The 15,502-nt window shown below is 34.2% G+C and overlaps 1 protein-coding gene across 7 annotated transcripts in view; it reads right to left on the bottom strand.

Annotated features, from left to right (window-relative positions):
• The window catches only part of LOC136024721 (ATP-dependent RNA helicase abstrakt-like), an 83,473-nt gene that overhangs the window by 62,559 nt on the left and 5,412 nt on the right, over window positions 1–15,502 (bottom strand). For all 7 annotated transcript variants that reach the window (XM_065700141.1, XM_065700145.1, XM_065700142.1 and 4 more), the window contains exons 2-4: window positions 10,269–10,388; window positions 6,674–6,815; window positions 2,590–2,725 (exon numbers count right to left, since the gene is read on the bottom strand). In XM_065700141.1, coding sequence (XP_065556213.1) covers window positions 2,590–2,725; window positions 6,674–6,815; window positions 10,269–10,388 — 398 coding nt within the window. The remainder of the gene's footprint in view (window positions 1–2,589; window positions 2,726–6,673; window positions 6,816–10,268; window positions 10,389–15,502) is intronic.

The raw sequence follows: 15,502 nt of genomic DNA on the forward strand, positions 1-15,502 counted from the left end.
CAGGGGATAACTTACAGCTCTTGCCCTGAGGGCTATGGGGAGAGGAGGGGGGGGGTTACCCGCCTCAAAGACATAATTTTGGACCTTTCAATTACCTTGGACAAAATTGCTATCTCAAAATTTTATTTAGTGTGTATAGCAAAGTGGTGCGTGTGGGAGGGGGTTCGTTGCCCTTCAATCATTTTCGACAACTATAGGGGCACTAGCACTTTTAAATCTAAGCAAATGAGCATTTTTCGAAGTTTCTAGAGCAATAATGGTAATCTAAAAATTAAAATCAGATGCACTTAGGGAAAATACGATGTGTGGAGGGGGGATTCACCCTCAAAACACTCTGAATCTTAAAAAGAGCGCTAGAACTTCAGATGACCAATCAAATAAGCCCCCTCCAAAGGTTATACAATCACCCTTTATATGCTACCCATATACGAGCATATTTATATACCTTATATGCTCCCAGGACATAACTTACAACCCTTACCCTGAGGGCTGTGGGGGGGGTCATCCTCAAAGACATAATTTCCAAACCTTTCAATTACGTTTAACAAAATGGCTATTTCAAAATTTTTATTGGACATGTTTTGGGAAATGGTGGGCGTGGAAGGGGGGTTAGTTGCCCTCCAATCATACTCAGCTATTAAAAAGGGCAGTAGCCCTTTCAATTCCATCTGAATGAGATCTTTTCGAAGTTTCAACGACAGCAATTAACCATCTCAAAATTTCTATCAGATGCATTTCGGGAATATATGGTGTATGTGTGTGTGTAGAGGGGGAGAGGTATCCACCCTCCGATCACTCTGAATCTCAAAAAAGGGCACTAGAAATTCTTATTACCTTTCCAGTGAGCCCCCTTCGAAGTTTACATGATCACCCTTTCTATATGAACCTTAAATGCCCCCAGGACACAGCTTACAACCCCTGCCCTGAGGGCTGTTGGGGAGGGGGGTTGTCACCCTCAAAGACATAATTTCCAGATCTTTCAACTATTTTGAATAAAATGGCCACATCAAAATTTTGATTGGATGTGTTTGGGGAAAAGGAATGGAAAAATTTGAATGAAAATAAATTTAACAAGATTTTAAGTAATACATATAAACACTCAAATAAACAATACAAATGAGAGGAAACTTGAGTTTGTCTCTGACCAAATACCAGACCTGCCAACGCCATCTACAGCTACACAGCAAAATAGCCATGGACAACTAGTATTGGAGAACAACTATTTACTTATTGATTATTTTCAACTTTGCTTTACAACGAAAATCAAATAATGTAACGACGTTTGCCAAGAGTGCAGAAAACGCATACTTATTTACATGTTTAGAAACTAGCATATTTTCTACATGCTAACCTAATACCACCTTATCTATTAAATAAAAAGTTTAAAGAGAAATATCTACCAACTTTGATTCATTATAATTGCGCTTTTTTCTAGTGCTACTGGTGATACTACAATGCCAGCAGCATTAGTTTTATTAAAGTTGTTATAAAGCTGTTATTACGAGTTGTTACTAAATTATATATGAGAATCACCCTATCACTTTCCGCCATTCCGACATAAATAGCTTTACTCCCCCCTCCCCCCCCCGAAAAAAAGTAATAAATTAGCTAAAGAATCTGATCAGGTTCCCAACTCAGGAAAATAAAACATGGTTTGTTAAATGTGAACGGAAATACTGACTATTAGAACCAACTTGACCAAAATGCACGAACAAAAGGTAGTAACACCAAAATACAATAACAAAAACAACAAAAGAGTTTCATGTTAGTAAGAAAGAAAGAAAGGCTTGTAATCTGTTTCACGGCTTGTTACCATAAACTGTTTCATCCAGATTTTGATTCATTTACACAAAGTTTGATTTGAATTTTATAATTCTGCTGGTTTTACACTGTACTACAAGATGCACTTTGCACAAATGTCGCGCATTTTTATTTGACCAATATTAATTCATCACAATTCTCCTCTTATCAGCTTATCTGTTATCTGTTATTTCTTTTTAGCAAAAATATTTTTCAAAATCTAGCGGGGGAAGTGTTTTCTTCCACCTTTTTAATACAAATGCAAAAAAGGCAACATTCAATAGAAATACCCTCTCCTGCCATAAAATAATTTTTTTTAATCTAGGGGAGGGTAAAAAAAATCCAGCAGGACATGTGAAACCCCCCCCCCCAACTGAAGACACTGCATTTTGTAGTAATAAACGAAAAACAAATTGTATATACATATGTAGAGAGAGAGAGGCTTATTAAACAACTTTCGTAGCTCTTGGCTAACTTGCAGTTGCAAAAGCATTAAAAACAAAAAATATTTACTGTTAAACATAGACGTAAAGAAAAGCCACAAATGGATTGTAATATCTGTTTATCCGTTCACACATAGGAATCAGTTTGGACTTCTGTCGCTTTCTGATGTCAGGCGGGTAAGTTCTCGATGGGCTGGGTCTAAACAGCCTGTTCAATTTGAAAGTCATATTCACCACAAGTGTGGGAAGTGTATCCTACAAGCTTGATCACGGTTTTATTATGAAGAGCTACTTTCTATTAATTCTTAAGCTATCAATTATTTTTCGAATAAAACATGCGCAATACCTTGTCTTAATTGGTTCAGAATACTGAACTCCTTTGGCCAGCTCCACTACACTCATGAGTGCTTTTTTTGCCGTCACACTTTCTAAAATCTTCTCCTCTTCTTTAAGCTGTTTTTCGTATGCACTTTCTTTTTTAGCTAAAATAAAAGGAAATTTGGGTAGAAAAGACATGACATTTTAAATTCCAACCAAAAGAAAAAGTTTACATAATCTTATTTTACATAAACATCCAGAAAACCTAACAACATGCTACTCTGAAAACTCCATGTCTATAGAACAGGCAAGAGTTTCTGCATAGACTATGACAATCAGTTCAGAGTCATTTGCTTTCAACACTCACAAGAGAGTATAGTTTTTTTTATGCCTATAGGCTAAAGACGAGCGGCTATATCTAATTATAGAGGTCGCAGTCAGTATGATTCATTAAAAAATTATCAAATTAAATATTTAATTTTGATTAATATTTAATAATACATTATTTAATATATAGATTAACTCATTTAATATTTAATTTATAAGTATACCTTGTATGTCTTGGGGCTCATGGAGCTCTCAGTGAAGTTATTCTTCTCTAGGGTAAGTAAGGGGGATTAGAATTTTGTGTTTCGGGTGTTTCGTGGAAGATGATAATACGAAATATTTGTTTTTATGACTGACGGGCTTTTTTAATTTAATTTAGCCAAGAGGTACTTTCATATCAGTTTTTCAAAGCTTTATCGAATGGTAAAAACCGAAGAAAATCTCAAAAATCCACGAAAAAAGATATTAACAAAAGAGATATCCCAATTTTTATTTGAAAATAATAAAGAACAAGTAAAAAAAAGCTTCCCGGAGCGACGCTTTTTAGATTGATGAATGCGACGAAGCTTAGAAAGTTTAGGAAGCAATATGCTCCTCAGCATCGTCATTAGTCAGATGTAATTACGAATCTAACACACATAAACTCTTATGACCTCTTCCTCAGGTTAGTCATCTACTTAATTCAAGCATCAAGAATCCCTAGGGCTAAATATCCCTAGGGATATACACCTTTGGCTAGGTATCATAGGAATAGCAAGATTGTAATAGGAATAGAAAGATGTAAAAAACAGAGTCATAAACTGGGACATATATGATACAGTCCATATTCTTCAGGCTTGTTTTCCAATTCCTGTTACACATTTTAGCTAAGATTCCTATTGGTATAAATCAGGGCTTCTTAAACTATGGGTCGCGTAGCAAAATTATGGGGTCGCGAGTGATAAAAATACAATTTAACAAAAAATGTTTTTTAACTTGTAAAATTATTGTTATAAAGAAAAATAACAATCATCGTAGATAAATATATCATAAAATCTTCTGGTTTGGAAAGACTGCTTATACCAGCATTTCTATTCCTATCATTATGATATCTTGTATAAATTTACTATGAATCGGAAGGAATTTATTTTTGTCAATCTCTTAAAACCGAAATAATCCTGATAAATATTATCAAAAAAATTTCTAAGTGTTATTTCGAAGAAACTATATAAACATTTCGTGTTATTTTCATTTAGCCATTGTATGATTGTGAACGAAGTGCATGTTATTCCGGATTAGTCAGTTTAACCCTTGCGCGACCGACGGGGCCTTACAATCCAGGCATGTAAAAATCCTTTGGACGTTTCTTAGTTGATTGATAAACCCAGAATTGAACGATATGCTTCAGGATGTTGTTAAGGTCATAAATTTTATTAAGAGCCATGCCCTTAACAGTCGCTTATTTTCAAATCTCTGTAAGAATAAGGATTCCAACTACACAACTTTGTTATTACATGCAGAAGTAAAATTGTTGTCAATAGGTCAAAGTTTAAAAAGATTATTGTTATTAAAGGACGAGATCAAAATATTTTTAACTGAACGAAAATGTGAATTAGCTGCTTTTTTTCAAAATGACTTGTGGCTATCCAAGCTGTGTTAATTGTCAGATATTTTTGCGAAGTTACATATAACCCGTTTGAAGGATTCAAAACCCGTTTTGGATTAGCTTAAGTGAGATTAATCATCTGCCACTTAAAGCTCAAGAGGAATTTGCTGAGCTTTCGTGTGACTCAAACTTACAACTACAATTCCAAAAAAACGCCCTTGACTGAATTCTGGATCGGAACTAGAACTGAATTTCCCACAATCGCCGATATGGTGTTAAATGTACTTCTGCCATTCAACACCACATATTTAAGTGAAATTACTTTCTCAGCTTTAACAAACATTAAATCCCAATATCGTTCAGCAATAAAAAATGTTGAAGAGATCTTGTGTCCATCAGTTTCTAACATTACACCAAGATTTGATTTGTTATGCAATAAAAAACAGGCATTTCCGTCTCATTAAATTTTTGACGTAAACTTTAATTTAATATTTACCACGCAACGACTTGGATATATTCGAGAGAATTAAGATGGTCGGAATCCACTTCTGTTTTTGAAACTATAATAAAAACATTTCTATAACATTTTGTGCAAATTTCAATTTTAGATTTTTATATGTTTCAAAACGAATTCTAAATTTAAATATTTTCATATGCATATGTATATTGCTACATGATAAATATAGAAGTACGCCAGTGATGATCAGGAAAAATTCAGTTTAGATGATTTTCTATAAGATTATAACAAACACATAATAGAATTACAACGATAATGTATGTATATCCTGTATAATGTATCCTGATAAAGAATTACAACGATAAACGCATGTTAGAAGTACGCCAGTGATGATCAGGAAAAATTCAGTTTAGATGATTTTCTATAAGATTATAACGAACACATAATAGAATTACAACGATAATGTATGTATATCCTGTATAATGTATCCTGATAAAGAATTACAACGATAAACGTATGTTAGAAGTACGCCAGTGATGATCAGGAAAAATTCAGTTTAGATGATTTTCTATAAGATTATAACGAACACATAATAGAATTACAACGATAATGTATGTATATCCTGTATAATGTATCCTGATAAAGAATTACAACGATAAACGGATGTTAGAAGTACGCCAGTGATGATCAGGAAAAATTCAGTTTAGATGGTTTTCTATAATATTATAAAGAATTATATAATAGAATTACAACGATAATGTATGTATATCCTGTATAATGTATCCTGATAAAGAATTACCACGATAAACGTATGTCAGAAGTACGCCAGTGATGATCAGGAAAAATTTCAGTTTATGAATGAAAATTCAGTTTAGATGATACCTGGCCCTTCTTTCCCAGTTAGTATCCGTGTATAAATTCTCTATTAAGCGTCTTTCTTTTTTTATCCTTTGCAGTTAACCATACTAAATTGGCACAAGATAAATGTATTTCTTGTTTATTTTTTTTACTACGCGGGCAACCAGAATACTGCGTCCATATGAGTGGAAGAAAAGTAAAAAAAAAACGCGAGATAAAAGAATCAACATAAGAAACGGAAAAAGAGGGAGCACAAAGGAATGAAAAAGAAATTCTTGAGATAATATATTTTTTTACAGAAAAAATATAATTCATTTCCAAATCCAAGGTATTGGAATCTTTTTTTGACACACTTTTTTTTCACATAATATACCAACTGTCATTGTAATTTGTTAGGATGAGTTAGGTTGCTGTGAACCAAACGGGTTAGTTTTGTTTATGATTGTAAGTCATAAATAGAAATAATACCACAGCATGAATGTTCATATAATTCATCTAAAGCACCTCTTATGGAAATATGATGCCCTTCAGAAACCATCTAACCTAGTCTTATTCCATCGAATCTACGGTGTCCATTGTTTTATCATCCCCTTACCATCAACAACACATGTAAAAGGCTCTCCAGCACAAGCATACTAAATTATGATAACGACAGCAGATGTATGAGCCTTGTCTACAAAGATGAGCCATGGGGGTCATCTCGTCCCCAGAGGCATAGTTAGTGGAACTTTCGACTATGCTAAACCACTGGCTTGCACAAGGATATTTTTTCTAAGGGTTGATTTTTTTCAAGTCTTGTAGATAAATAATTAATGGACCTAAAGGGACCCTTGAGAAAAACAACTCCATTTTGTTCTCTGGTACTTAGGCCTTTTGTTTTCTAACCTTGTGCAATTTTTTTCAGCTCTGTATGTTGATCCAGAAGACTGACATTTGTTTTTCTTGCCAATGCCTGAGCATCATCCTCTGATATTGGTCCGTCAGTTTCACTTGATGATACTGCTGCTTTTGTTTCTTCAGAGCGTACCTAACAAAACACACAATGTCATAAGTTAAAATATTTTTCAAAAATTACTAGTTAAGAAAGAAGACATGGTATTAGCTAAAACTGAATTGAAGCTGCTAAGAAAATGTGGATTGTTGCAATAACTTTTGATTGGCTTTGTTGCAGAAGTGTTGTAAAGTGTTGCAGTAGCAACATTTTGGCTGTTAACAAAATGCCATAATTTACAAACTCCTAAACACTCTATAATTATAAGCTCTAAAGGGTTTTGTCATAAATTGTGTCAAATTTTAGCTCTATCAGTTTAAACTCTTAAAAAAGAGCACAATAACTGCTAATTTCTAATGGAATAAGCACTCTCCTAAGTTACTTTTATGTCCGCATTTCTTTTAGAAGTTTTTCTTTAAAAAAAATGATGATACGTCAACTTTATTGTCTGTTATTTATAATAAACTTAAAATCAAGTTTATCGAGTATTTCTTGGCATCCTTTCAATGTTATTAGCTTTAAGACTAAAATTTCCAAGTCCCAAACGACGAAAACTCGCAATCGATTTCCAAAACTACAGCACATACAAAATAAAGCTACGTTGCCTTGCCTCAAAACATGACTCATAGCCTCATCCAACATTTTTTATGGTAATTTTATCATCTTATTCTTAATGAAGGAATATAACGTTTCCTTGTCATAAAATCAAACAGTCCCATTTCAGAGCAAAAGGCTGGTCATATATGATCCTCACAGGGCGTTTGAGTCTAATTCTATACATCCTAATTTTTCGAATACCCCTGACAAAACCTGAAGGGTATAGCTCATTAAAACAGAATCTTATATTACATTAAAATAGGGGATCGGGTGAATTTCCCCGAAGCATGGGACATTCATAAAAGCTGTTTATATGGCAAAATGAAACTTTTTATAAGCAAGCTGAAACTTGAAATCATATATTGAAGAGATCTCAAATATTCACGGTCTTTCTTTTCTCCTTCTATCTCCTTTTTTTTTTTTTTTTTTTCTTTTTTTTTTTTTTATTTTTTTGTGCTGTTGCACTGATGATTTCTCTTTTCATTATATGTTAAAGGCATTTGTTTTAGATCTTACTCCCAAAACAAAGTTCTTATACAGAAGGCCTAGAAGAAATTTGATATTAAAATTATGAACGCCAATCTGAATAGTCGTAGATTGGAGTGGGGTGACAACCCTACAAGGGTCATATACGCCCTTTTGCTCTGAAGAGTTGTTTCTGACTTTTTGCTTCGACAGTTTCCATAAATTGGTTAGGTCTCATGTAATGATTTGGTTTCTCCCCCCTTCCCTTTCTCCTGTACATAGCTCAATCACAGGTGGGCCTTATAATAGTTTACTTATATTTCATTTCATTTATTAACATCTTTAAATCTGACTCCAATAAACTTGAAATTGGACTAAAAAGAAACCATGAGCTTCTAGATAATTCAACAAGTATAGGAAATACTTTGAATGAAAATAGCCTGGAAAGTGATATATTTAAAACTAGGGGGAAATATGTCACATGCCATTGAAACCTGTGGAAGAAATTGTGGGAAAATGGCCATCAACCAAAAGATCTAACCATAAGAGCTCGCATTAACTTTTTATCTAAATTAGAAAACCATATTATATTTAATTCCCTATATAAGAGTAAACACAACTCAACTATAGCTTTAGTTAAAAGAAATTCACCACGAAAAAAATATCAGTACCAAAAAAAAAAGATTATGCATTGTAACTCGGACATTGTAATTCCCTATTCTCTTGCTCAGAATTGATACCTTGTCCCCTACTATAATCTAAGGGCTTCATAAAACCTAGCATAAACTTCCAGATACTTCTCATCAAAACAAACTTTCCTTTCTCACAGCTAATTTACCTTCATCAGCAACAGACTCAGCAACAGACTTGCACCCTTTCCATCAAAGTTGGTGCTTTCAATATAATCTTTAGTTCATCAGTCACCTTCATAGATCTCTATATTTTTTTTGCTCTCCAGAGTCTTGCTTATCGTTATTACCTTCTTCTTTTCATTTTTTTAGTTTTTGGCATATGGATATATCTGACTGCAATATTAAGGGCAACTGTACAGTAATGAATTAAACTAGTCCTACAAAGACCACGCCTACAATGCCAGCCAATTTACCTTAAGGTGAAGTACTAGTGACAGCAACTACTGGCTTTCCAGCTACTAAGAAAAGTAAACGTCCAACAACTACCCTTGGGAAACTCTGGGGATGTTGGTGTAGTGAACAACCCATTAACCATGTGACCGATGATGGATGTGGAGCTAAAAACTTCGTTTTTTTTTTCATAAAATATGTCTTGTCTTAATGCTATCACTATCAACTCTTACAAAGAGTACTAAAACTGCCAACTCCCAACAGAATAAACCCTCTCCTAAGTTCTTTGTTGTTGTGTTGGTTCCTATGCTAGTTCCTCTGTTTTCTATGTGTTCATTCCTCTGTTCCTTCTTATGTTATTCACAGTGTCTGCTGCTGTATTCAAACGTTTCTGCGTTCTGTCGCTCCAGTTTCGGCTCTAGTCTTTGTGCCTTGCTTTGTTGATGTGTTCATTTGCTCATTAAGTCAGTGTATCTTTTTCTTTTCTTATTCCTTTCTCCCAGTGTTGCTTCGTTCTGAAGCTCCTACGTTTTTCCTGTATTTGTTCCTCTTTTTATTCTTCAATAGACTTTCACCAAGACGTGATATCATCAACTGTTGGCGGTTTTGCTAAGAGAAGTATAGTTGAATTTTTACCCTATTTCACAGTAGCCTCCAAAACTGCAAAACTATCGAAGGATCCAGCCCACCAAGAACCGGCTAACCCTACAGTTGGTTTTACTTTCTTCTATGGAAACGGTTGTACAAATTAGCGGCTTCTCGAGCTTCTAGAGTTAGCAGCTCTTGAAAAAAAAAAACATCTTTGTCTCTTCAAAAAAGGTCATAAATTTCCCGAGTTGGAAAACTAGCACAGTTCACCAAGATTCTTCCCACATCAAAGGAAGCACAAAAATGTGCTTCCTACAGATTGAATTGGAAAATTCAAGAACTGTTTTGCAAACTTGCCTTAATTTTAGAATGGAGTGAAAAACCGAAAATGAATTTTTGGGAAGAAATATAACTTTTAAAAAGCATGCAAATAGGCAACTAATATGGAAAATATAGTTACAATCATGTAATTTAAGTGGGGGTATAGTGAGGTTTTAGTCAAGCCAAAATTCCACAGTTGTTAAATATATGAGGGTTTTAGTGAGATGGGGTTAACTGTACTCTTTAATTTTGGACAATTTTCATAAATAGAGTAGCCTTACACTGCATGCATATTTTGCAAAGATTGGAAAAGTTTGAATATTTCACAATACTATTTCTGGATATTTGTCAAGTCAGGACAACAGAGGTGAAGGTAAAAAAAAAATAATTTCTACTTTTGCTTCTATAGCTTTGCTTACATAATAGCTTCACATACCTGTGTAATTCTTCCAAGCTTTAGTAACTGTTGTTTCTTTCTCTCTTTTACTGGAATATAAGGAACATAATTATCCTCAGAATCGGAACCACTCGTACTATTTGATGTTTCTCTTGGTCTCTAGAAAATAAAACAATCAGTGAAATCGTTTTCTAATAAAGTTGCTTGAATAAATTAGCAAATTTGACTGTAAGGTTTGCTTCGATATACAATTTTAGAGAAAAAACAAAACAAAAGAAGTAAAAAATCAACAGTTCCGGTTCCAAAAATTGTAGGGAGGTATATAGACTAACAACAAGTCCTTTCACCTCTTTGACTTCTTCACCAGAAAAACTAGCCACTGGAAGCGCTAATCTCCTCCAGTCTGCAAACAATGAATATATGCAATTATGAACAATAATACACTGTTATTGATTGTGGGAAGTGTGAGCACCTGAGCTACCTGTCCCCAGTAGTTTAAGGCCACTAGGCCGGCCGGTACCAATACGGCTCTTCCTACTCATTCCCGCTCTCTTCTGCACAATCACAAACTAAATCACGTCCTTTTAAAAATTGACTTCTTCAAGCTTTAATCTTTATTAAACTATATTTCTCTTCTTTAAGGTATCAATTGCTGCCTTAAATATCTTACGAACAATTTCCCATGGCAGGTTAGAATCCAGGATAGCTGTATAAGTATTTGGAATCTTAGCCAAGGAGCAGAAACGCTTTCTGCTCACTGGCTCCTCACTCTGAGCCTGGCAATCAAATAATATATGCTGGATTGTTTCATCTGCTGAAAAGCAGATTCCGCATGAAGGGGAAAGATGTAGCTTCCAATTAAATAACAAGTTTTTTAGAAGTAAGGCACCTGATTTCAGCCGGTAATATAGCACTGTATTTAATCTTGTATGAAATGGAGATAACATTAATTTACTGTGATTAACTTTGGATCTTTGCCTGATAATATCTCGTGAATTGAGGTCAGAGGAAGGACTAGGAAATAACATGGAAGCCTTTGCTGCTAGAGAATCAGCCATATCATTATATTTGATGCCTTTATGACTAGGAACATGTTGAAAATAAACTTCATTTTCTTTGATCTTAAGATTAAGAAGCTGTCTTCTAATATTATACAAATCTTTGTCATTAGCAATTCTATTAATATTTTGGATCAGTAGTAATGCTGATTTAGAGTTGGAGAGACAGAGTATATTTTCAGATTCCATGTTATAATTTATAAGTACATCCGAGGCCAGGCGGATGGCACATAATTCAGCAGACAAGATAGAAGATCCTAATGGGAGAGGAGAATAGATATTCAAATTCAGGGATCAACAAACAAAACCAATCAATGAAATCATTTTCGGAGAAAATTGCTCAAGAAACTTAAATGAATGGATCTATGAAACAGAAACACCCATTTAATAGTTCCAGAATTTTTTAATTTTCATTCACATGAGTAGAAATAATCTACAGGTGCTGTTTTCTCATGAACAAGATTAGAAAAAAATGATCATGCATGCAAAACCATCCTTCACAAGAGCAACTGAAAATCGTAAATTTTATCAAATAGTTCATAATAATAAACTGTAAGCAAGGAGCAATTTGGCCAAGTAGTAGCCAAAACTCTAAAAACCAAAATTTTGGTTTTATTTGGTTAAATAGATTGGTTAGAAATTTGATTAAGTAGATGCATCAAGAAAAAAATTGGCTCTTTATGCAAATTCTAAATATATAAAATTCATCAAGTTTAATCACCCATCAAGACAAGTCTGAGAAAATTTGACTGATTTTTGAAAAAAAAGGGGAAACACCAAAAAGTCAAGGAATCTTAATCCAATTGCAAAATTAGAATTAGTATATCAGAGAACCCTACTATAGCGGTTTCAAGCTTCCACCTACAAAATGAGGAATTTTGCATTTTTGGCCAGCGGAAAGATCATGAATGTGTGTCTATTAATTTTTTTCAGTGGTGATTGTATTGAACCAATGATCCTAGAAGATTGAGAAAGGTCTCATTTGAAAAGAAATTAAAATTTTTAGTGCCCTCTTTAAGTGATCACAAAAAGATTTGAGGGCAACTAGCTCCCCTCTCATGCCCCCTTTCCCCTAAAGTCGTCTAGTCAAAATTTGGAGAAAGCCAAAATTTTAAGGTGCATTAATTATCCCTCTAGGAATGACATGAACCACTACAACCCCTGGGGAAAGGGCTGTTAGATACTAAATTTGTCAATTTTTTTCATATTAGATTTGTTATAGGGGCACTTTTTGGAGGGGGGATTTCCATGAAAAGGTGAATTTTTAGGGTGAACTTACCAGAGAAAATTTTACATGCGTGGAATTTACCAGAATTTCCAAACATAATTCTTTTTATTCCTATTGTTATTTCTTTGGCAACTTAATTTTACATGTGGAGATGTTCTAGGGGAATCATCTGAGGGAAATTTTCAGTAGGACCAGAATTGACAGCGTGATTTTTATGTGGAGAAGGGGGATTTTCGTGGGAGAAATTCTCCATTTAGGAATTTAATGTGGGAGAAATGTTCCAATGGAGCAGGAAAGTGGAGAATATCCTATAAAAAAATTTCCATGGAGGGGGGGGGGGATTTGACATGATTTTAAAAGCAACCAGTAATTAAATGCAAAAAAAAATCTTCTTGAAACGAAGGTACACTAAGAAGAATTTACAAATCCTAATTATTCAAATAATTTTTTAAGAGGATTTTCAGTGAGAACAGAATTGTCTTGGGGTGGGATTTTACACAGGATAAACTTTCCATGGAGGAAGTATTACACGAGAGGGCTTTTGATTGAGGAGGGGTCACATTTTCCAGCATTTCTTGAAAAACTACTACAAATTTGTTGCAGCACCAAGCTGCCTAGGGCCAACACAACTATGAATGCTCCTCCTCCATCCTAATATATTCAAAGCCTCCATCTTTACACCCTCCCACCAAAAAGTTCAAATTTCTCTCAAATTGTTGTTTGTGATATCTTTCTATCATAACCGCGGAAAACCTGATTTCTGTTTAGCCCTAGACGGTTGGCCAAAAAGGACAATTTTCGGCAATCTGTGGATCTTCCATCTGTGGAACATGCCCTAGTTGAAAAAACAATCAGAAATAAACACAAAAAACATGTTTTTCAGCTGAAAGAAAGAAGCAAAATAAGCAAAAGAAAATTATTCTCTAAATGAGGGGGGCTATATCCTCCTCAATACCTTTCTCTTTATTCTAAAGTTTTGCTCTTTGTTACAGTTCTTTAAGAACAACTCCTGCAACATAAAGGTCATTTAATTAGATTAAGAGGTTTTTTTTAAGTTCTAACAACTTTGTCAAGAAGAGCAAAGAGGCAGGGCCAGTTTACTTTATTTGCAGAATAATTTCTGTTCCTTTTTTAAATTTTAATGTTGCTCTTTACTTTCAGTTGAAAAAGAAATTGGTTTTGTTTTACTGCTTCATGGCTTTAGGGTCAAATTGTATAATTTATGTATATATATATATATATATATATATATATATATATATATATATATATATATATATATATATATATATATATATATATATATATATATATATATATATATATATAATACATATTTTTCATGTTTTTTCGTAAGTTTTTTTGTACCCCCCCCCCCAAAAAAGCTACTAAAACCTGGAAACACCCTTCGTCCTAGGGTTATGATGTTTTAACATACTGCTTAACGGCTGCCCAATTACTGCTTAATGGCTTTAGGGTCACATTGTATAATTTTCACATAAACATATTTTTAACATATCTATCTATCTATCTATCTATATATATAAAAATAAGTTGTTTGTGTGTGTCTGTTGACTGACGTCATGTTTGTAGACTGACATCATTATAAGGATTGAGCTGTATGTCATCATGAAGTTGTTTGTCGACTGACATCATGTTTGTCGACTGACAAAAAAACAGACTGGGACACAAATGACGAATGGGGTACCAGGACACAGGGAATATAAATGACGAACAGGACACTCAAAGAGAAATTACATACTGGGACACAAATAACAACCGGGACATATAAATGACGACCAGGACACTCAAAGATAAATTACAGACCGGGACACCAGGACACAAATGACGACTGGGACACCGGACACAGGGAATATAAATGACGACCAGGATGCTTAAAGAGAAATTACAGACTGGGACACAAATGACTACCGGGATACTGGGAATATAAATGACGACCGGGACACAGGGACAAAACTAAAACGGGGACGCCAGGGGCACAGGGGGATATATAAATGACAACGGGGACACAGGGAATGTTTGATTAGCAATCACCATCAACAAAGCTCAAGGGCAATCATTAGAATAATGAGGTTTAGATCTGAATACGGATTGTTTTTCCTATGAACAATTTTATGTTGCATGTTCAGGAGTTGGTAAACCTGACAATCTATTTATATGCACAAACAATGGGACATCAAAGAATGTTGTATATTCGCAAGTTTTACGTAGTTAAAAACATATATGTGTATATATATATATATATATATATATATATATATATATATATATATATATATATATATATATATATATATATATATATATATATATATATATATATATATATATATATATATATATATATATATATATATATATATTCACAGGTGGGACACAGGGACACAACTACAATGGCGCGTAACTAATATGGCGCGTAACTAATATGGCGCGTAACAACTTACGCGCACGGGGGGGCTTGGGGGGCGCGAAGCGCCCCCACCCACTAGGTGTTGGGGTGGCGCGAAGCGCCACCCCAACAGCTAGTAACAATATACATAAACAAATATAATCATATTTTCATTATTTTTGTAAAGTTCTTTTGTACCCCCCCCCCCCCCAAAAAAAAAAAAATCAACAACTAAAACTTGGATAAACCCTTGGTCCCAGCGCTCTGATGTTTTAACATGCTACTTAATGGCTGATTAATTACTACTTAATGGCTTTGAGCAAAATCACAAAAAAAAACTTTTAAAAACATACCTTTTATTGTTGGCTTTTTAACAAGTTGGAATAAAATTTAGTGGTGTGTGGGGGTTGGTTGAGCCCAGCAAACCCCCAACCCTGGATACAGCCTTGGTTAAACTAACCATTCCCACCTACAGAAAAATTTACCAGCCTTCCTCCATAATAGCTTATGAAAGCCAGCAATGTCTTATGAAGGATTAAATATAAGAAGTTTTAGTACTTTTAAATCCTATTCTAAT

This window comes from Artemia franciscana, chromosome 3, assembly GCF_032884065.1.
Source record: "Artemia franciscana chromosome 3, ASM3288406v1, whole genome shotgun sequence".
NCBI lineage: Eukaryota > Metazoa > Arthropoda > Branchiopoda > Anostraca > Artemiidae > Artemia > Artemia franciscana.